The 22,833-nt window shown below is 45.3% G+C and overlaps 1 protein-coding gene and 1 pseudogene across 1 annotated transcript; both read left to right on the top strand.

The window, feature by feature from the left end:
• Positions 1-709: 709 nt before the first annotated feature.
• Positions 710-3,840, top strand: LOC133904039 (probable serine protease EDA2; annotated as a pseudogene).
• Positions 3,841-6,882: 3,042 nt separating this feature from the next.
• On the top strand, positions 6,883-17,972 carry LOC133903589 (uncharacterized). The gene is made up of 12 exons (XM_062345007.1): positions 6,883-7,714; positions 7,808-7,887; positions 9,340-9,521; positions 10,827-11,781; positions 11,852-11,979; positions 12,782-12,841; positions 12,941-12,991; positions 13,102-13,173; positions 14,336-14,480; positions 14,583-16,502; positions 16,584-16,741; positions 16,854-17,972. Exons 1-12 carry the CDS (start codon positions 7,227-7,229, stop codon positions 17,745-17,747), a joined length of 5,133 nt encoding a protein of 1,710 aa, XP_062200991.1. The 5' UTR covers positions 6,883-7,226; the 3' UTR covers positions 17,748-17,972.
• Positions 17,973-22,833: the final 4,861 nt, after the last annotated feature.

Raw genomic sequence — 22,833 nt, 5'->3', positions numbered from 1 at the left:
TACAAAGTTGGTCTTGAATTTTCTTGCCTCTAGATTATCAACTTTAAGAATTTCTTCTACCGATGATCTTTTCTTTGATTCAAAGGATTCTTTCCTCAAGTTGCTAGCATTTGTGGCGATAACCCGTATGATTAGTTTTAATGGAACCTAGTATTCATATATATCCATGAGAGCTATGAGTTTTTTTTGGAGATTTTCATAGCAATTTGATTCTCTCCAATTTTACTTCTACTATTGATTTTTGAGGTGTGTTGAGTGACAAAAAGGAAAAGATCATCTATTTTGAAAGAAATTGATAAGACGTCTATTTACCCATTTAGTCATTATTCTCGATCCTACAATAGTATTCACCCCATTTTCTTTCACAACTCTTTAAGCACTGATTTCCTCTATAGGATAGCCAAAATGCTCCCATGATCTTGTTTGGGAGTTCTCTATCTCTTTGCTCTTGTAAATTCATCTTATGAGATTAAAAAAGCGGTTGTTTGACGGCAACCTTTTTATACTTCTAACTTTGTGTGTGGTTGTGTAGATTGAAAACTTAGAGTATAGTTAGGAAAATACTTGTTCCAGGTCATTGCATCGCCAATAGTTAGCCTCAAAATCGACGGGTTGCATTGTTACCTTGGCTACTTGCAATTAATTATCATTATCGTATGGATCCTACTTCGCGAAGATCGGGTAACCCGTATCATCTTTTCTTTGACGCATGACGTGGTGAGAACGACTTGCGCTTGTTTTGTTCAGAAGGAACAAATGGAGGGTGGAGATTTGCTGCTTCCATATATCATGGAGTAAAACATCGTGTTGGGCATGTACAGCCACTTCAGAAAAAAAAAGTATGAGCAGATCAGAGAATCATTTACATTAACCACGCCAATCGTCGAAGTGCAGTACGCAGGTCCGTTTGAACCATCACGATGGAGTTGTAACTGTACTGACTAGAGTTAAACAGGAGGATCATGGCCTTTCTTTCTCCTACCGCCCTGCGTTTGTTGGTGCCTGAATTCTGCCTTGCGTGCCCAATCGTTGCAGGTAGCAAATCTAGAGAAAAAAAAGGAGGCGGAGGGATTTGAGGATGGATTCCTTAGGTTGTTTTGATCTGTGTTTTATAAAAAAGAAACCAATATATTTTACCAAAGTCAGGATATTTTACTGCACCAATAATTATAATTTAGTAGCAGATGCTCTAGCAAAATATAGTGCTAGCCTAGATGGAGATGTTAAGTAAACTTGTGCTCTGGGTTTAGCTAGAGTCTAGCGTCTCATTTTGATAAGAGCACGATCAATATATTGCCTTATCATGCGCGCCGTTGTGGATCGAGGCATGCCCGTTCATGCCGAGACTTCCACCGCGCTCCCGGCGGCCCTGTCTTCCTGCGCATCTGCGGCGAGTCCGCCTGCGACGGCATCCCCAACGACTACTTGGCCGTGAGTCGCACTGCACTCGGACAAGCTCCTCCGCATGCCGTCTCGCGCTGAACGAGCGGACTGCCTGTTGCATGTCTCTGCTCAGGTGCTCGCCAAGAAGTTTGGCGCCGCGGTGGTGACGCCGGAGCACCGGTACTACGGCAAGAGCCCTCCCTTCGAGCTGCTCAGCACCGAGAACCTGAGGTTCCTGTCGTCCAAGCAGGCTCTGTTCGACCTTGCCGTCTTCCGCCAGCACTATCAGTTTTGGCTGACATTTTGTTGTCTGATTCAGTACGCACTGTTTCTTGACCTGCAATGATATCTTTTTTCTCTCTCGCCGTTTCCTTGTAGGAATCCTTGCATGCTCGGTATAACCGCTGTGGATTCGGCAATTCTTGGTTCGTCTTCGGAGTCTCGTACTCCGGCGCTCTCAGTGCCTGGTTCAGGCTGAAATCCCCCCATTTGACATGTGGGAGCCTTGCGAGCTCAGGGGTGGTTCTTGCTGTGTACAACTTCACTGACTTTGACAAACAGGTTGGCAGTACTGCTGTTCCAGCATGAGTGGAGATGACACATCCGGATTCTGCCTACTGTACTTTAGTCCCATTTCGGGTTTATTTGTGATTATCTTTTCTGTAGGTTGGAGAGTCGGCTGGCCCTGAGTGCAAAGCTGCCCTCCAGGAGACAACTAAACTAGTCGAGGAACAGCTTCGGTCGGACAGCCGCTCGGTGAAGTCTTTATTTGGAGCACAGACGGTAATCCCTTGTGTTTGAGGACTTAGGAGTGATGAGTTCAACAGCTTCATGTACTTCAATTTGTTGTTATTTATTTTCTTTATGTCGAAGATTAGTTTCTGATAATGTGTCTGTAAATTGACTGGATAACTTTGAGTGCAGGGATTAATTACGATACGAGACAATCAATATATACAGGTTCGGGCCTCCGATTAGAATAATATCATACGTCCTATGAGGGTGTTGCTGCAGTATATTAGATCTAATCTAATCTAAAGCCAAAGTTACCGAATATCTTCTCTGTTAGAGTCTAGATGCTTGCCTCGAGTTCTCTCTTTTTCCCTCCTCCCTCAAGCCTTTTCGCCTTATATAGGGGTGAGGTACCGACTCTTATCCAGCCGTGATCGATAGAGAGTTGTCTTCCTTAATGTCCAAGTAGATAAATTTGTTTTGAATACTAATCGTATCGAGTCAGGTAACTAATCAAAATCTTTCTTATATTTACTTTCTTGATTCCGGGTGTATCAAGTACTGCTGATTCGATTCTGTGATATCTAAAGCTTCTTAATATGTGTTGTGCATATCCTATTTATATATATGATATATTTTTTATACGTATATATCACATAGTTAGATATTTGATATTTATTCTGATGTGTTCATGACAAACTTGTATTATGGAGGCACAAGACGACAAACTTGTATTATGGAGGCACAAAAATTGCTGGTTTGTCTCTCTAACTAGCTTTAATTGTCTTTGTACTTAATATTTACAATTTCAATCTGAGAAAATAGGTGCTGTGCAATCATTAGTCTATCTGTCCCTGTAAAATGGCACACACCTTCGCCTATTGGCCATGCGTATATTTGTGCAGTTGGAGCAGCAGCCTCACAATTGCCTTTGTCTTCATTATGTTGATGGTTTCCTTGGTGTTAGTGCAAAGTAACCTCCTTGTGAGGCCAACCATGGTTGCATCGGTTGCCTCATTCAACCTTTCAATCTCCTTGTTTTTTCTCTGATGCTTCAGTAAATATGTGCAGCTTCTAAAATTGTGTTTACAAAGATCCATGGCGTCATGCCTCCAAACAGAAATCATCGGAAGATAGTGAGTCCTTCAAAATTCTTCCTGTTGCATTGTCGCTTTATCCATGTTTCAATACCCTTGTTCTGTATCTTTTGGCCTTACAACTCTTAGATGATTTCCTTGCTTTTTGTACTAATAGAAGTCTAACAACACATGCAGTGCCATCATACTTGATCAAATGCAGAAACTGCGGACATGGCACTGATTTGAGAGGTTGTCCTCAGAGTCCTTTCAGGATTGAAGGTAGGCCAAAACATTTAGCGCTCCATAAAGCTTGATATGATTGTAGTACAGTATACTGATCTTGCTATTTCTTTTGATGGCTCATTTTTACTTTGCGGACCAGGAAAATATAATCTACTTTCTTTGTCTGTTACACTACAATGTTCACATAGTAGTTTATATGGATTTTATATTTACTCCCTTGATTTATCACCTAATCCAGATGAGAATTCTCGCATGTTTCACACTGACCAGGGGACTCTTCAAACTGCTCATCCCAGCAGCTGTGGATACAGTAAGAGAGCAGATCGCCAAGCACATGGACCTGTGGCTATCGCAATGCCAAGAACCGTCAATGTCAGGGTATGGATCTCTAGCTACATTGTGATGGATGCAGTCCAGTTCAATCCGACTTCTGATCCCGCACCGCTCTTTTTCTCTTTATGCAGGATGTGGTAACGGCGACTTACAGTCGTTCAGTTCTGGAGGAGTGAATGGAGATTTGCAGATCCTGGAGTAATATGGTGTTGGACATATACAACTACTTCAGACACAAATGGGCAGATCAGAGAATCAGCCACATTAACCGCGCCGATCCCCGAAATGAAGGATGCAGGTCTGTTTGGTCATCACAGTGGAGTTGCAACTGTACCGTATGACTCTGACTCGAGTTAAACAGGAGACACCGGATGCATTGCGCGATACTTCTATTACTCTGATGGTACTTCGACGTCTTCACGTCGTGTAAATGTGTGGATCTAAGTGTGTACAGTTCTGTGCAGCGCGAGAAGCTCCGGTATCATGGGTCTGTATGTGCTCCTCCTGCATTTGTTCGCGTCTCTGAACTTTTGTCTGGGCACCCAATCTAGTGGTCTGGCAAGCCGAAACATTGTACGCAGCAGCATGTTGAACGGAACGGGCGCGTTCTCGCGTGCTTGGTGCAGCGTCCTCCTCGTTCTCAGGCGCTGCTACTGCTTGGCCGCTTGTCCCTGTATGTCGCATGGGGACAATCGTCTCGTACGAAACAACTTACAAGTGATTGACGCGTCTCGACGTGTTTGGGCGTGCATTTGACGTTGCATGGTTTTAGATACGGTTTACATACCATGATATGTGCGTGCCGTGCATTTCTTCGGCTCTGTCTTGAGTCATGTAAAACAGCAACACTAAAACACATGGCCTTAGCGAACGGGCTCTTAGCCTAGTGGTAAGGTACGGGAAACTTCGTCAGCTGCCGTGGATTTAAACCCCCGTATTTGCATCCCGTTAAAAGATCTTTAATGAAGATCCCGAAGAGAGGGGATCCGATGCTTAAAAAAAATATAAAAAAAACACATGGCCTTAAGAGAAGAAACAACTTTTTTTTTTTTTAGAATTCAAGGGCCAAGCCCTAGTCACCCAATGCATTAAGAGACAAAACTGTTTACATCATTTGTGTCCAACAATCACAATTCAAAGCTAGCACCAGCTCAATAGAAAACTAAACTATTCTATTTGTTCACTGTCACCCTCTTGCTAAGAGCCAGGAACATGAACCAACATCTGGTACTAACTGCTCGACCTTGCTTTTACCGATGCATTTCTTCAGACTTGGGGGCACTCGGCTCAGCAGAGTGATGCTGGCAAGCAACAAGAGCAGAGACAGCTACTCCCAAATCTTTGCCCATCACAAAGCACCCTTTCCAGTCTCGAAAGCACCGCCTCCATCTTGCAAAGCACACGCTCGAAATGTGAAAGGCATCTCGTAGGATACAGGATCTTCCAACCTTTGAGCATCAAGACAATTCTCCTCCACATATCTTTCATATTGCAGCAAACTCCATTTTGAAAATATAAACTATTTCTTAGCTTCCAGGTAGCCCATAATGCCGCAGCATTAATCATATTGACAACAGAGAACTTCTTATTATCTAACCACATAATAGCAACATACTCAAAACTAGAACCTAACTGTAAATCCACTGTCTCAGAGATAAAAAGCAACAGACTCAAAACTAGAAGAAACAACTTTGTCGGATTGAGTGATCTTTTCTTCTTTCTCGGCACACTAAAAACAAAGCGGCTTTCGCTATCCACGCTACGCTAACTAAAGGCCATAACCCCTCTAATTAAAAGTTGGTGCACGTCATATTGATTAAGCTAACTTGTCACTCAACTAACAGTCGCAAATCATAGCAGATAAGAGTACCGCCCTTAGCTGGGTTTCTTAACGAGACCAAGTGTTTGATAAATGCACCACAGCATAGCGGTTGGGACGTGGGATGAGTCGAGCCGTACAGCGAGCAAAACCAACATGTGCAGAAAAGGTTGGCTGGGTGAGACGGTGACAAGATCGTGAGGTGTGTCGTGTCTGCAAAGAAGAATCCGCAAAGATCGCGAGCAAGGTGAAGCTTCTTTCTGCTCATCTTATGCAAAAGCAAGATCCACAATTCCGCATCGCTCGGCGTGCTCGGTGAGCACGGACAGCCTCACGGGCGATCTGCACTTGTTACACGTGATGCACCTGAGCACGTGTAATTCGAGCAACGGGCACGAGCACCAATCTCCAAACCTGCTCGGTCATGGTAGCTCTGTTAGCGAAAATAGCCTTAGGCTCAAGACATGCGCGGTAGGGATGTGCTTAGATCGATCAAGAATATCTATAGATTTACTATAATGTAACTAAATTAAGGATATGTTTGATAAAGCTCTTCTAATCTAAATTTTTTCAGTTATTTTTTAGAAAGTAATTATGTGACTAAAAGTGATTTTTTAGGTAAATTTTATTGATGAAATTATTCCGTGTGAGAAGTAAATTGACAAAAACTAATTTTTTTAACTCACATCATCTAATTTATTTAAGAGAATTACTTCTATAAAACAACTCTATAAGTAAAAAAAAAAAATGAAAACTGTTATTTTATAGGGTTTCTCCTAATTCCGTTCTAAAAATATTTTGAAAATTCTATAAAACAAGCCATAAATAACTAGTTAATTTGACTGACTCCACGTCCATACCTATGGCGCGGCACTTGCATCATCTGTCGTGGCCCGATTATGGCCAATGCCGCACGCGCACGACGCGTGGCAAGCACAGGCGCACTCTCACCACGAGCCGTCGCCCACGGCATCATGCGAGGCGAGCGCCGTCGCACCGCCCAAGTCCCCGCAGATAAACCCGGGAACGGCCGCAAGAACACGGCCGAATCCCCGGGCGGAGGCCGAACAACTGCCCAACTCCAGCAGCCCGCACAGGCCAGAGGCGCGCACCCACGATGCCACGCACGGCACGACGGCCAGTCGGCCACCACCTCACGTTCTCACAACCCCGCGGCGTGAACCCAATAACTGCACCCGTCTCCTCTTCTCTCCTCCCGTCGCCTCCTCGCTCGCCGAGCCGAGTGGGTAAAGGCTCCGGGCCCGGCGACCCCGCGCCCCCGCTTTCCCTCTCCCGTGCGCCTGCCGTGACGCGCCGCGGTGCCGGTGGTACCCTCCTGTTGTGACACCTCGCTGGTCGCTGGCGCTGGCACGCACCGTCCCGGAACCAAAAAGAAGTCCCAAAACCACCCAATACTCTGTGGCTTTTACCGGAAAGCCCCCCCGTTTTACTCCAACTCGCCAGTCCCCCACCCGCCTTTCCATTTCTCTCTCTGTCTCTCCACGTGCTCGCAGTCGTACACCGACCCGACGGCCCCTCGCGGTGAGGGCGCGGCGACGGCGACGGCGAAGGCGCGCGCGTGAGGGTGGAGGCCGAGTTAGGGTTAGGGTTTTTGGTCTAGCCCGAGGGCCTGATCTATGGACGGGGGGACGGGCCCGGGCGCCGAGATGCTCTCCCCCGGTGAGGCCGAGTGGCCCCCGGAGCTCCGGCTCCCGCCGCCGCCGCCGCCGCCTTCCCTGCCGAAGCACCCCGGGCCGCCTCGGCTCGCTCCTCCGTCGCTGTGTAACGAGCCGCCTCCCACTCCCCATCTCCCGCCTCCGCGGCTGCAGTCGAAGAAGGAGCCGTCTCCACCTCGTCACACGGAGGGGTTTGATGACCAGCAGTTCCTCGGATCGATCATGGGAGCCGCAGCCCAGCCCCAGCCCCAGCCCCAGCCCCAGCAGCAGCCTGCGGCTACGGCAGCGGGGGCGCCGGTGCCGTTGAAGAGGAAGAGAGGGAGGCCGCCGAAGAACAGGGACGGTGCGGCAGCGGTGGCTGCGCCGGCGAAGCCCGTGAAGCAGAAGGAGGAGGAGGTGGTGTGCTTCATTTGCTTCGATGGTGGCAACCTCGTGGTTTGCGACCGGAGGTGCGTGTGATGATTACTAGCAATTGTATTCCGGAAGAGTGATGCAGGTTGAACTTGATTGGTCATGCTGATAAGCGTCATTTGTGTCTTTAGGGGTTGCCCGAAGGTGTACCATCCTGCGTGCATCAAACGTGACGAGTCCTTCTTCCGGTCTCGGGGCAAGTGGGATTGTGGTGAGTTATTCTTATGGACTGTGGCTTCTCCGTGTGTCGACTCAATTCAGTTTCCACGGCAATCAATGTCTCTCTCATACCTTTTTTTCCCTTCTCGGGATATTTAAACCTCCTCACGTGATGTGAAGTTCAGAGTTGCATTATGAGGACCGATGACGTCAATCACCACTCCTTAGGCAGACTACGTCTACCCGGGGTTCAAGTGGTGTGACCAGACCAGACCACGGTCACGAGGAAGTTTGGAGACTACTGTCGGTGTATTGAGTAAAGGGGTATCTTAGCAAACAGGCCACGCGAGGGATATAACAGGCAGAGACGTATATTTCCTAAAACAGGCCGTTTCTGCGACCAGGGTATGGTTCCCGCGACCAGTACAAGACATACATGACTAGTCTCCCTGCGTCATCGCATAATCCCGCGACCGGTCTCACTGGTCGCATGGCTTGATCTGACACAACCCGTCCAATCGTATTTATTGACATCCACTCAAGTGTTCTCCTTCCCCAGGCGCCAACTTCAGTGAACGAAGTTAAAGGGGTATTGTTTCGTCTCATAGTATTAAATGCTACGAAGTGAGACTTTTGTAGGTCGTTGTGGCGCCACACGACGGATGAAACATTGTCAACAAGCAGATCAAGCAAGTGGTCGGAGACGGTATAAAGGGGTATTGACCAATCCTGTAGCATTAAATGTTGCGGAGTGAGACTTCGCAGACCAACACAATGTCTGGTCCTCTGTAATGATGGCGTGCGTTAGATATTAGGATGAACAGAGTCTTATGGACCCATATGTAAGTTCTCCTCATTCCTACTATATAAAGGGATAAGGAACCCGTTTATAGAGGAAGGCAGATCAAGTCTGGCAACCAGCTAGAACTACCTCTGTAACCAATTGAGATCCTCAATAATACAACACATAGGACGCAAGGCTCTTATCCTTCGGGAGGTTTGAACCTGTATAACTCCCTGAGTACATCGTACGCGCATACATCAATTTTTGAAACGCCATTCACGTACCTGTTGTCCAGCATACCCCGAAACCATTATCAGGGACTAATCCTCGACATATATATACTCTCATATTAAATAAGTTGGTCAGTTATGCTAATCTTTCCATCTAAGTCACCTCCAGCATGCAAATGGGCGCTGATTCTATGTTACTTTGTAGATATGGAGTTTGTAAAAAAGGGAAAAAAATTAGTTGTCGGGTTTTTTTTTAATCCGTTTAAAGACTGACGCCAAAAGGGATTTGTTGTACTGGGATTGACGGAGGAGAAAAGGATGTGTTCCTTTGGCATTATATCATATTTGGGTAGGAGTTCGACAACAAAATTTATCTTGTTTTAACGATTTATATGAGTACATTGATGAAGATGTGCACATACGGATCATTACAATTCAAAAGCGATCGTTTCATATGCATTGTCTTATTTCTTGATGTCACACATATCAGGTTGGCACATATGCAGCAGCTGCGAAAAGGCAGTACAGTACATGTGCTATACCTGTACGTACTCCGTCTGCAAAGGATGCATCAAACAAGGCAAATTCTTTGGTGTTAGAGGGAACAAGGGCTTCTGTGATACATGCTATGGTACTATATTGTTAATAGAATCCAAAGACGATGGTGCAAAGGTACCCTACTTTTTAGCCCTGGTATATGCTTTCCATTTCTTCAATTACAGAAGTACTTTGTACACAAAGATATGTATAGAAAGAAAGGTAGATCCTCAGTCCTTTGGAAAAAGTAATAAATTTTAAGTAAATATCACCATTGGTCCCAAGCATTACTCTAATCTTCAGTAATGTTCCTATACTTTTAATTTTTCCAGTTGAGTCTTCAAACTTCAGTGTATGATTAAATTAGATACTTTCAGCCATCAAGTTGATGTGGCATTGAAAAGTCACAAATTGGCACCACAAGCTGTTGGAACCCAAATCATGTTATTGTTTTTTGCATACGCTACAATTTATTCCCTCGAATCCAAAATATAAGTCCATTAGGACATCAATACGACCATGACACTTTGGCTAGCAATATCTATGGAAATGTATTATTTCAAATATAAAGAGTTGTATATTATGAAAGTATTTTTCATGATGAATCTAATAACATCAGTCTTATGTTAATGTATATGATATTTTAGATACTGATGGTCAAAGCTAAAAAGGTTTGACCAACAGCAAACCTAAATGGACTTATATTTGGGATCAGAGGGGGTATTTTCTTATTGATCTGTGTTAGTGATACATACTTTTTTGTTAAGACCCTGTATTATGCTACATATTTTACACTATTGTGCTATCTAACGTTAGGTCTTTTCCTCAGAGGTTTTAACATTTCAGTGTTTCAGGATCTGCTATGGACTTTTGTGCATACAATGTTTGTAGCTTTTTCCGAGTCAATTTATCCAGCGTATTAGCTTTAAGTTGTAGGTATGGGTAGCCTTATTTGGCTTTAATTTACTGTAAAAAAATGCAGCTTTAGTTTGAAGGAACGCAGGAAATATGTGGAATAAAAAATATTGATATCACCTTCAAAAGACTCAATATGCAATAATATTTCGAAAGTATTTCCACCTTCGTTCACCTGGATGAACTAGATACTAAGTAATTTGTAGGCACTCATGGCTAAACTAAATAGGCGCTGATCCGGTAAATTAATGAATGTGTTGGCTGGTCAATTTGGGAAGTATCTTTTATTTTGGCAGAAACCTGCCTGAAACAAGCAGTACTACCTTATTGAAGTATAAAGTCTAAACGCCTTGAACAAGAAATACTTCCATCCTAGGTTTAGTTGCATACATCTTGAAATGATCTGCTGGTCTCTCTCTCTCTCTCTCTCTCTCTCTCTCTCTCTCTCTCTCTCTCTCTTTGTGATAAGGTACTTGGAAGTTGGGACTATTTATAATACTTGACATCCCATTGCGCCCTTTGCAGGTTAGTGTTGATTTTGATGATAAAAATAGCTGGGAGTATCTTTTCAAGTTATATTGGTTGGATCTGAAAGGGAAACATTTACTAACATTGGAAGAGCTAATCAGTGCCAAGAGCCGTTGGGTTGTTCCTACTACCGCTGGTAGGAGAGAGAAAGAGGTGTCATCTGATGAACTATATGACACAAACAATGACCAAGATGCTAGTTTTGGCATCTCTTCGAGAAAACGAAGACAGAATAATTCTTTGGGAAAAAGAGGACGGAAACATCAAAAAGACAGTGGTATTACTGCAGCAAAGTGTGAAATTTCTGTTAAAGGTGCTGGAAGCTTACCAAACATATTACCATGTGAGAAGATGGCCTTGCCGGGTGACACTAAATGGGCCTCATCAGAGCTGTTGGAATTCATTGGGCACATGAGAAATGGTGATAGTTCTTATATTTCCCAGTTTGATGTCCAGGTTCTTTTGCTCGAATATATAAAGCAAAATAACCTCCGTGATCCTCGGAGAAAAAGTCAAATTATTTGTGATGCAAGGCTTAGCAATCTATTTAGAAAACCTCGTGTTGGTCATTTTGAGATGTTAAAGCTTTTGGAGATGCATTTTCTTGTGAAAGAGACTCCAGCAACAAATGTTGATAGCCAAAGAGCAATTGATCCAGATTCAGCTCAAGTAGGTAATGAAGGATATGATGGGTTGACGGCCAAATTAGGTTCTGATAAGAGGAGGAAGGCTCACAAGAAGATTGAAAGAGAACTAACAGCTAATCCAGAGGATTATGCAGCCATTGACATGCATAATATCAATTTAATTTACTTGCGTCGTAGCTTGATGGAGGATCTTATTGATGATGATGCTGCTGCATTCTCTGACAAGATTGCTGGTGCTTTTGTGAGGATAAGAATTTCTGGTCTTGGCCAAAAGGAAGATATGTACCGTCTAGTGAAAGTTCTTGGTAAGATTATCACTACTATAAACTTGAGCTGCTAAATTCTAATATAACCAGGGTTTAATTCTGTATGCAGGTACACATATGGTTGCAGAGCGATACAGTGTTGGTAAAAAGACAACAGATTATGCGCTCGAGATATCAAATTTAGATAAAAAGGAGGTTATCACAATGGATACGATATCAAATCAGGATTTCACAGAGGTAAAAAAGAAAATCTGTGCTAATGCATGCAAGGACACGCAGCTTGGACATTTATTTTTTCAATACCTACTACTGTAGAATGAACATTACTAATTTGGATGTTGTTATATATTGGAACCTTTTTCTAGGCTAATTAACTCAGTATATACTTTTAGCCACAAAACAGTATTATTGCCAAAAGTACTATAGATGGCTTTGCAATTTGTAATGATTTTCTGTTTTTGGATACCAAAAATATCTTAAATGGCTTTGTAATTGGTAACGATTCTTAACTTTTAGACCACTAATCAATACACTTAAAGTCCACTTCAGCTACGGAAACCATTACTCCAACTTTAGGAAATATACTGACTTGTTTATGCTAGAATTACTGCTAAAGCTGATCTGAACCTTAATACACTTAATGGTACGACTGCACAAGAATATCCAAGCCTGGTGTTGAGTATCTTCACCAACACTAACTTCATATGTTGTTTTCAAACATAGTTGTACAAAATCTGATTGCAGTTATTCCATTTCAATCTGATAAAGTGCAGTATGTTGCTAATTTCTTTGGCCATTTAGCTTGTTGTTTTTGGCCTTATGCCTTTGTGGTATCCTGTTTGCATACCATAGAAGTTGCTGACAATTTAGAATCACCCCATAACGTATCTATTATATACATGGTGAACTATTTTCTCGCTATTTTAATTTCACTAGCTATTAAAATGCAATATTTGTAGCTCTCATTATTACTGTAGTAGTAGAATAGTTTGTTGCGCTTTCTTACCTCTAAATAGTTGGTTTACATGTACTTGTGTAGGAGGAATGCAAGCGATTACGCCAGAGTATGAAGTTTGGTCTAATCACCCAACTAAAAGTGGTAATGCTTAGATTCAATATATGACGGCCCATCTGATCCCCAAGTCTACCAAAATACATAGTCTGATATATCATTTTTCCTTTTTTTTTATCAATCCAGGGAGACATCTATGAGAAAGCTAAAATCTTCCATTCTCTGCGAGTTAAAGATGTAAGCAAAACCTATTTAAGGAAAATTGGCTGCATGCTGAACCTTGATTTATTTCAGCATACCTCTACCTTTACCTATAACGTGATATGCTTTGTTAAATTCTTTTCCAGTGGTTGGAAAATGAGAAGCAAAGGCTGAGCCATCTTCGTGATCGTGCTAGTGAAACTGGACGTCGAAAGGAATATCCTTTTAATGTAGTATGATGTGCTACCGTTACATTTTTTCACTTCTTGCTGTTCTTTTATTACCTTTTGTTTTGGATATATTATCTAGCGATTCTCAATGTTCGATTGCCGCATTGCATGCCTAGTTGCTAATTTGCCTATGCCTCAACAGAGACAACCTTTTAAAATTTGGCGTGGAAACTATTATTTGGCGAAGTATTGATTCCAAGTACATATTGTTCAAGCAAATGTTACATAGAAATTTTACAATTTTTTTGGTTGAAGTTTCAGCCAAACCTGTGTGAGAGCAGTGGCGAACGCAGCCTCCAAATGTAGGCGGCTTTCTTCTTCCTCCTCCCCCACCCCCTCTGGCCCTCATCTTCATCTTCTCCCTCTCCTCCACCCCTACTTTCCAATGGAGGTGCAGCCAATAGCCCCCCCCCCCCCGGTGCGGATCCGTCGCTGTGCGAGTATGCTTTTATGGGTTCACTGGGTACCTTGGGTTTCATACGAGTTTGCAAATTTCAGCATTCATTTTTCAGAAAAGCTTTTCAGCTTTTGCTTTCCATTATTTTGCCTTCCATTAGAATCTATCCAATTTTGTTCTGTTCTGTCACTCTTGCACTTTAGGATCGGCCTTATTGACTGCTAGCTTTGTGAAGAGCAACAATCTTCCATCATCTGCATTGAATTCTGACTTCTGAGAAATGAGTTTTTGCACCATTCTCAAACTACCTTGAATTTGTCCAGAAGATTTGATGTCAAAGCAGCTTTTGACAAATATGGTTTACCATTCATTGCATTCGAGATGACGCAACTCATAAAATCTGGAAGAGCTCTGTACCGTCACAAAGATAACTTGTGTTGGAAAATACCATCAGTGTCTCAATGACATGTGGCTCCTGCCCACTTGTCATCCCCACATCCGATGGTATTTTCCAATATAGGTGTATTCGCGTTGGTACCCAGCTGCTATGGCTTTCTTTTCACTGTTGTAGTTCTTTTGCCATCAGAATCTTGGTAGAAAGAATTATTATCATAAGGGTTTCCTCTCATTGTTTTTGTTCAAACTTATTTCATGGCCTCAAGTGTCTTAAGGCTACATTTTTGCTACGCCAATGACAACTGGAATCAACACCTGCTCTTATTGATCATTTATAATCCTTAACTGTATCATACACTGAGGGAGTGTGTAGAAAATTTGCAGCTTCTGAACACTCCTGAAGAAATAGCACGCAGGATTAATGAAGTTCCAGAAGTACATGTTGATCCCCATATGGCTGCAGATTATGAATGCGCTGAAGAACAGGATTATAAGAAAGCTGGTACTAATCTATTTGAACTGTTCCTATTCTACAATGCTGTGCCGTACACTTGTAGTTCTATATATCGAACTTTACGAATTTGCTTCTTGATTTTGCATGCAGTTGATTGGACCATAAATAGGAATGGACCAGATCTATTATTTCCAGGAAGAAAAGGGACAAAATTGAATTCTGTGGAGAATCATACGCAAAAGTGTCTGAATGCAAGTGGTCACACGAGTAGTCCACCTACAGAGGGCACATCCCATAGATCAGGAGCAGGAAGTGACATTAATTTAAACAACACGGCAGTTGAGGGTGCATCACTTTCGCCACCTGGAGTTGTATCAAGTGACGCGGAGCCAGAAAAAGTATGGCACTACAAGGACCCTTCTGGAAATGTTCATGGCCCATTTACTCTTTTGCAGCTATCCAAGTGGGCAAGTTATTTCCCACGTGACCTGAGAATATGGCTTACATTTGAGAGTGAGGAGAATTCACTTCTGTTGACCGAAGTGCTCCCAAAACAGCAGAAAGATTTGGTTCAGCCTACAGCAGTTACTACCAGTGGGCAAGATAGAATCAACTCAAATTTTGTTGCAAATAACTCTTCCTCCCCTATTGGTTATAATGTGGTCTATCCTTCTGAATTATCTAGCCAGTCTGCTGAAAGTTCTGATCCAACAAAAGAAGGTCCAAAGCTTCTGGGTGGAACTTTGCCATCGAAACCTCTGAAGGATGCTCGCAGTTTGCATGGCCAGGTCCAGCATCAGGTTAACTATTCATGCACCATTCCATCTTCAGCAGGTTCATATGGACCACCCGGCTCTCATGATGAGGGGGTCCCAAGAAAACAGGTTGGTGAATGGAACAGTTGTCAGGACAATGGCGGTATGTGGAGTCCAACCATATTGCCCATGAATCATAGTCGTAAGTGTAATGCGGAGCAGCATCCCGACGGGTGTACTATGAAGGACCAATTGCAAAATGACTCTAAAAGTAATTTGCTAGCGGGATCTGTAGGAAATTTGAATTCCCGAATGGATTCTGGTTCGCAGAAAGCCTCAGTTCTTACTCCACAACAATCTGCGAGAGATCCTGCCCCTTCTCGTAGTACTACAAGCCTGTCAGAGTTCAAAACCGTGTGCCATCAGGAAGACTCTTGCTGGAGTTCAGGAAAAAATGCAGGCCCTCATGATGACCTTCAGCTATCTATTGCTTTAGTGAAACCGGAGAGCTGTTTGCTGGCAAATCCTGTTGAAGACAGAGATTCCAGTTCTGCTTCTGGTGTGCCTAGTAAGTCAGGAGCTCCTGCCTGCCTTCCCCAACCAGTTCTATCTATATCTAACTCTAATTCAAGCAAGACTGAGGTGACCATGAATCAGCACAAAACATGCCACCCTGATGCATCAAATGAACCATTTGATCAGCATCCTGAACTTAAAAGTGAGCCAGTGTTTTCCTCTAAAACTGAAGATCTTGAGTGTGAGTACCCTAGTCCAACCCCAAAACTGGAGAGGAAGGAGACTTCCATGAACCCCCCTGAAGATTCAGCTACAAAGACATGTGTCCACTCTTCAATATCTTTGGTATCAGAAACATCTGGCACACCTGTTGGTAAAATTGATAGCTTGCAACCCCTTGAGGAAACATCCTGTCTAGAAGAAAGACATTTGAGAGATAGGGACACTCAAGCGGAGCAACTAAATGAAGAGAGTACAGCACTTAAGAGAAATAGCATAGTGGTTAATCCTGTATCTGATGCTGAAGGGATAGCTGTGTCTGATGTGTTGGAATCGTTAACAGAACAAGATTGTGAAAAATATAGTATACATGGAGCAGCGCCTTTAGAAAAATTTGTGCCAGCTTCAGCTGAGGAAGAACAACCACAATGCTCTAGCCCTATTGCATTGTCTCCTTGGGGTGAACCATGTTACTATCAGGGTGAAGCTGTTGATTCTGCTCTCTGGGGTGTCCAAGATGACCCTAGTAATGACATGTGGTCAATGCCTTCACCAACACCTGCTCTCCAACCTTCCTCAGGTAAATCAAAATGCCTATTTTTTTTTGTTGTCATTTTCTGTTTTTGCTTAACAATTTCTAATCTTATATAATCTTCTTCAGGTCTTGGAGCTGATGGAAAAGACGCTTCATGTATCATACAAGAGGTGATAGCAACCCGAGGAAATAGTGCTTTTGTTGAAACATTACCAACACAAGGCGAGAAAAAGATGGAACAGGGAAACCCAACTGCTTCCACCGGTTCTGGAGTTCCGGAACAGGTAATGCTATTCAAATATCTAAGTAGAATAAACTTCCAACTTCATTCATCTTTTGACTAGAGAATAATCTTAGTAAAACAGTGTTCTAACATGGCACTTCTGACTGTTGTAGGTAAAACCAAAACCAAGTGCTGCCTCAGGTCCATCTCTAGATGGGAGCACAAAAGCTTCGGGTTGGCAAACATCAGACTCATCTCTAGAGGGGAGTGCAAAACCTTCAGGTTGGAAACCACCAAGCTTATCGCTAGAGGGGATTACTGAAGATTCAGGTTGGCAACCGTCAGGTTCATCTGTAGAGGGAGGTGTGAAAGGTTCAGGTTGTCAACCGTCAGGTTCTACTGAGGGGAGCACAAAAGGTTCAGGTTGGCAGCAATCAAGTTCATCTCCAAATGGGAGCAGAAAAGCTTCAGGTTGGCAGCGATCAAGTTCATCTCCAGATGGGAGCAGAAAAGCCTCAGGTTGGCAACGATCAAGTACATCTCCAGAGGGCAGCAGAAAAGCTTCGGGTTGGCAGCAGTCTGGTTCTTCTACCCAGGGGATTGAAAAAGTTTCAGGCCGGCAACTAACAAGTTCATCTCCGGAGGGAAGCAGAAAAACTTCAGGTTGGCATTCGTCAGTCCGTGAGAGCTCAAAGGTTAATTCCACATCTGGTGCCAACGAAAACCGTAAATCGTCTTCTAATCACCAAGCAACAACACCAACAGCGAAGCACTCTTCGGAGGCACCAAAGAGACATGGAAACAGCGACAAGAATATTACTGCTGGCTGGGGAGAAGCTCTCGGAAGCAACAAGGGCTGCTATCCATCCGCTGGTAATGCTAGTCGGGGAAGCCAGGGGAGTCACCACCATGACAGGAACCACTCCCGGAGGCCTGATCATCGTCATGATCACGGCACTGGCGGATCATCAAGATCGTCAAGAGGACAGTCCCAAAGGGGGGTATGTAAATTCTACGAGAATGGCCACTGCAGGAAGGGCTCAACCTGCCAGTACCTGCACCGTTGATCTCCACGGTAGCGAAACGTCGTGCAATTGCCTCGCCGCCTAACATTTTTGTATAGTCACATATGATTACCTCGTAGTCGGTATAGGAGCATGATTAAAGTAGCATTTAAAGTTTAGAGCCACTGATGTATGGCCATGGAAGTAGATTCCCCACTTTTGGAGCATGAATGCATGATTTACTCCATTCTATTCAGTTAAATGGAAAATGGGCATTGAAAGTTGAAATTGCTTGGCCAGGTATGCCAGATGTATCGAAACGTCATCCAATGCCTAGATGTCTGTTGTCATGACGGTACCGCAGCCGCACTTGCTGAGTTCTGAACAGGCGAAGGTGACAGTAGACGGGATGATGTGCCATAGACTGGCCCGGCTAAGAACCATAAAGTTGGGGTTCTTCTTCCTCTTCCATGTTCATGGGATGCGGTGGGGTTGGATTAGGTATGTCAACGGAGGATTTTTCGTTGGGGAATGGTTCTCCATTCCCGTTCTTGAATGAAAGAAAATTCTCTGTCCCTGTACCCGCTCATGGAGAATATTTTCTTCTCATCCCCGTCCCCGCACGGGGAATGAGGACCCGACGGGGTTCCCGTCCCCGCTACTGCTCCCATGTAGCAGCAAGCCGTGCTCTGGGCCGCCTATGCCCCGCAACCCATGCGTCTGGGCCAACTCCCGTGTTAGGCTGCACCACCAGTCTCAGCCTGCTTCCATTCCTGCATGGGCCTCGCGCCAAAACCAGCTGCTCGACCGTCAGCTGAATGTCCACCAGGCCACCCGGCCTGCTCCGCTTCCGTGCCTGGGCTGGCAGCCTCAACTGCAGTTGGGCCGCGGCCCTGCGGGGAAACGGGGACAAGGGATGAGGAACTGTTCCCGTCCCTGCCATACCTGACGGGGGGAATTTTTCTTCCATTAAATCCCCGTGAGGGGAAAATTGGTCCCATCCCTATTTCTTAATAGGGGAATTCCCCGTCGGGGAACAGGGATCCCATTGACCACCGCTGGCAACGAGAAGCACTGTACAGCCGAGAGCAAAACCGAGTAGCCATCGCGCCAATGCTAACCTCCACCCAACCGAGCGTGCGAGCACGATCCAGCGGGCGCGGTGCCGGCCAGCCACCCACCCACCACCGTGATCTCCATCCCCGCGACCAACCGGACTAGCCTGGCACTGCCGCACTGGCACATAGGAGTTGTCATTGAAGCGTCCATTCTGTAGCCAACACTAAGGCGGGGACAGAGCACTGTCCTGCAAGTTTTCATCAAGAACAAGCGAATAAAAAGCTGTTTCTACGAGTTGTCAAAACACATTAGGACAACAACCTACACGTACTTCTCCACAACAACATTCCTTTATTTACTACAGTCTAACGCTAACTTCAGCTGCCGGCTGTGCAAACCACGAACCGATCGAGCAGGGATCCCATGATGGTGTGCGGTTATTTTGACCTAGGCGTGCAGGGGTAGAACACTGGGTAGTAGCCCAGTAGGTGTTCAGCTCAAGCTGGTCCAGAATTTGCTGGACAACCGACAGGTAGGAAGAGTGCCCGACGACGAGCTCGGTAACATCAAACCTGTAGGTTTACCAGTGCAGCCAAGTGAAGAGCTACGTAGATACACGAGCTTACTGATCAGTTTTTTTAAGCCAAGAGCACTTACATTTTCAACTCCAGGGACGTGGACGGCCTGGATACCGGCCAAGCCTTGCGTGAGCAGGCTGAGTCAGCGTAGAGCATTTTGTCAGTCATACACTCATAGTAGGCAGAAACTGTCTCATCTTCCGACTGTTAGTTGGAGGCTTGGAGCTCTGAAAGACTGAAAGTATGAATGAGATTTACCTCGCGCGAAAAGTGACACCGAGAATCCAGTCGTTTGTGGAGTAGACGTTCACGAATCTACCGGCAACCATCTGCAATGAGGCAAGGCCGTGCAAACAACTGAGATGGTCATCTGGAGCAATGTAACATTAGCAGAAATGGTGGTTTCTTCAGGGATTAAGCATGCATCACCGTCTAGTTTGGAGCACATAGTGTGTCGAATTTACATAAGTGCTGTTTTAAACAAGGGAGTTTCTTGCAGCTGGTTTGGGAATAAAGCTCAGATTCCTCGTACCTTCCTGGCAGGCTCCTACATCTCCCCTTTAACTGAAACTGGTGCACCCATGAGCACAGCTCTCTCAACGACCCCTCTGTTCATTACAAACATGAGCTCCTAGCGAAAACCCGACCAAAGTGACAGGCCTAGAAGAGATCGTATTAGTCCCGTGGAGAAAGGAAATGTACTGAATAAAGTAGATTGTAGGCAGAAGTACCTGCTTCCTTGCAATCCCTTGAGCAAAACATCAGCAAGCATTTTCCCTGCTTTACAGGTACCATTGTTTCCCGATTGCGCTAACTCATGCAAGCACTTGAACACAACATGAACTCCTAGCGAAAAGCCGAAAACCCGACCAGAGTGACAGGCCTAGAAGAGATCGTATTAGTCCCGTGGAGAAAGGAAATGTACTGAATAAAATAGATTGTAGGCAGAAGTACTTGCTTCCTTGCAATCCCTTGAGCAAAACATCAGCAAGCCTTTTCCCTGCTTTATCTGACCTGGAAGCACTACTGGATTTATCAAGTTGAATCATGTACCGGATCTATCAATTTTACAGAACCCTATTCTTTTTTGAGGTTAAGAAAGAAACAGTGACAGCATTATGCATACTACATACAGTACAATAGAGTTCTTAAGTTTCATAATAGTAGCATTGAGATTCCTAAGACTCAAAACAATCTGCGTGGAATATAGAAGAGAAAAAACACCAAAACAACAACCAGGAAATGCAAGGTAATGAGAGTTCATAGTGGCACCTGTCAATAGCAACCGACCATTTACTGTCAATAAAGTCTGCAGCAAATTGAAAGAATACGAGAGTTAGCTTAATGTGGTCGATGTATTGTATTTAGCCTCGAGGATGAAATATATAGAGTACATATGGCTTGATATCAAACAACCTTGGAGATAAGATAAAAACTAATTCTATCATACCATAACAACTGGATCCTTATGTATACTATACCATATACTCTAACATCCCCCGTAGTCACAACGGAAGTATCGCAGACGATGAGACTAGAGAGGAAGACTAATGACATCCCTCCATAGTCTAAATAGTGTGATGCAGATGTTGTGACTGGAGAAACCGACGAGTTGCTAAGTAAATGGTAGTCCTTTGTGTCTGGTGTTGAGGTAGCCAAGAGCGAGGCGAGTAGCTGTGGTCGAGGATACTGTGTGTGAGATAACCATAGTCGACGTAGCCATAGTCGGGGTTGCCGTGGTCGAGGGAGCCGCACTTGAAGCCATAGGCGTAAGATGGCGCCATGGTGACTGGCACAGGGAGGCCTGAGGGAAGAAGATGGTGACACGAATGAGGCGATTGTTGAGAAGAGGTCGATGCTGAAGTTTACGTAGTCGAAGCCGTCGAGGACGAGCGTGCACCTGGTTTACCAAGTCCAGGAACATATCGGGGATGAAGGCACACACCGGTGTTACCAGTACCATGTGCGCAAAGGTAGGGAGTCCAACCATACGCCAGTGTCTGAGGGACTAGTAGAGAAGACCTCGATGGTCGTGATGCGCAGAGCGGCGAGGGGGAGAGTGTTGATGATGCATCCCACGGTTCCCGAGGTGGGTAGGGAGGAGACTGTGACATTGGTGATGAGGTTGTACTGGACGAAGTCGATAGAGGGAGGCGGAACTAGTGGCCTGGAGCGGCGATGTTGGTGTCCGAGAGAGTGTGGTGGCGGTGCTCGAAGAAGCTGGCGAAGAACACCCAAACAACATGACGAAGACCAATAGCATTGACGACTAAGGCGATGACACATTGAGAGAGCACGCGTCGATCAGCTGAAGTAGCATGGCGCGCATGACAACGATGAAGGGTGACGGTGGGATCCTCCGTTCGACCAGACCGCGCTAGCAAGGGCACGACGACGTTGCAGAAGCATGGACCATGGGTGGTAGCACTACGGCCTGAAGGTGATGCAACAACAACCTTGGTGCTCAGGAAGAGGGTACGCGCGTACTCGAGGAGGACAGGAGCCGTTGTCGATCGACCGAGATGACCTGCGTGCGATCAACTAATCAGATCGAGGGCGCACGATGCGGTCGTGGTGGAGGCGTCTTGATTGGTGGAGGTGATGATGGACTGGCGTGGAGCACCGTGCAGATAGGGCAGCCAGGCGCCACGCGCCTAGTTGTGCTGCATGGGTGGAGACGGGGACCGACGTGGTCAGACCGGTGGTCAGACGTGGTCGATGTAGTGAACCAGTGGGACACGTGGAGACGGGGACTGACATGGTCAGACTGGTGGTCAGACATGGTCGACGTGGTGAACCAGCGGGACACGCAGAGACGGGGATCGATAGGACGCTTGGAGACGAGGAAACTCGTGCGTGACCCGTGGAGAGGGGGCACGTGAAGGCTGGCGAGAGACTGGGTAGGCGAGCACGTGGCTAGTTCGCTGGTGCCAAGTGAGGACCAAGTCGATGGAGGTGTGGACGACCGACGCGAGGTGCGACATGTCGATGCAAGACGAGTCATGGTTGAGACGTGCGGGAGACATGCGCCATGGTTGAGGATGTGCGGGAGACAAGCGCGACATGGTCAGAGGAGGCAGCCGGGAGCACGCGCGAGGTGGACATGCCGCATGGGTGGATGTGTCGTACGGGAGGCATGGTGGCATGTCCAGACGCGTGGATGAACGGATGGGTGGATTCAGGCGCAGAGATCAGTAGTCGGTCATGCCGCACGTGGGTGGAGGAGCCGGTGTTGTCTTGTCGAGGTCGGAGTAGAGGCGTGCGAAGATCGGCGAGTGGCGAGCAACGCAAACCGATCTTGAATTGAAAAAACCACTGGCGAGAGAGAAAAAACCCGATCAATAGATCGAAAAAGACTCTTTTGGGCGGCCGATCAACATGATCGTCGATGCAAACCCTAGGTACGGGTGGCGCTGTCCCCGGCGAAGATCATGGAGATCGATCTGCTCTGACAATTAGGATTGAAATCTTAACATGGTTGATGTATTGCATTGAACCTCGATGACAAAATA

The sequence above is a fragment of the Phragmites australis genome, chromosome 21 (assembly GCF_958298935.1).
Source record: "Phragmites australis chromosome 21, lpPhrAust1.1, whole genome shotgun sequence".
NCBI lineage: Eukaryota > Viridiplantae > Streptophyta > Magnoliopsida > Poales > Poaceae > Phragmites > Phragmites australis.
Note: the sequence above shows the minus strand (reverse complement) of the source record. Positions and strands in the feature narration are given on the sequence as shown.

Coding starts and splice junctions, on each gene's coding strand:
- LOC133903589 (XM_062345007.1), top strand. CDS start 7,227: ATGGACGGGGGGACGGGCCCGGGCGCCGAGATGCTCTCCCCCGGTGAG. Junction 11,782..11,851: donor CCGTCTAGTGAAAGTTCTTG/GTAAGATTATCA, acceptor TTCTGTATGCAG/GTACACATATGGTTGCAGAG. Junction 14,481..14,582: donor ACAGGATTATAAGAAAGCTG/GTACTAATCTAT, acceptor TTTTGCATGCAG/TTGATTGGACCATAAATAGG.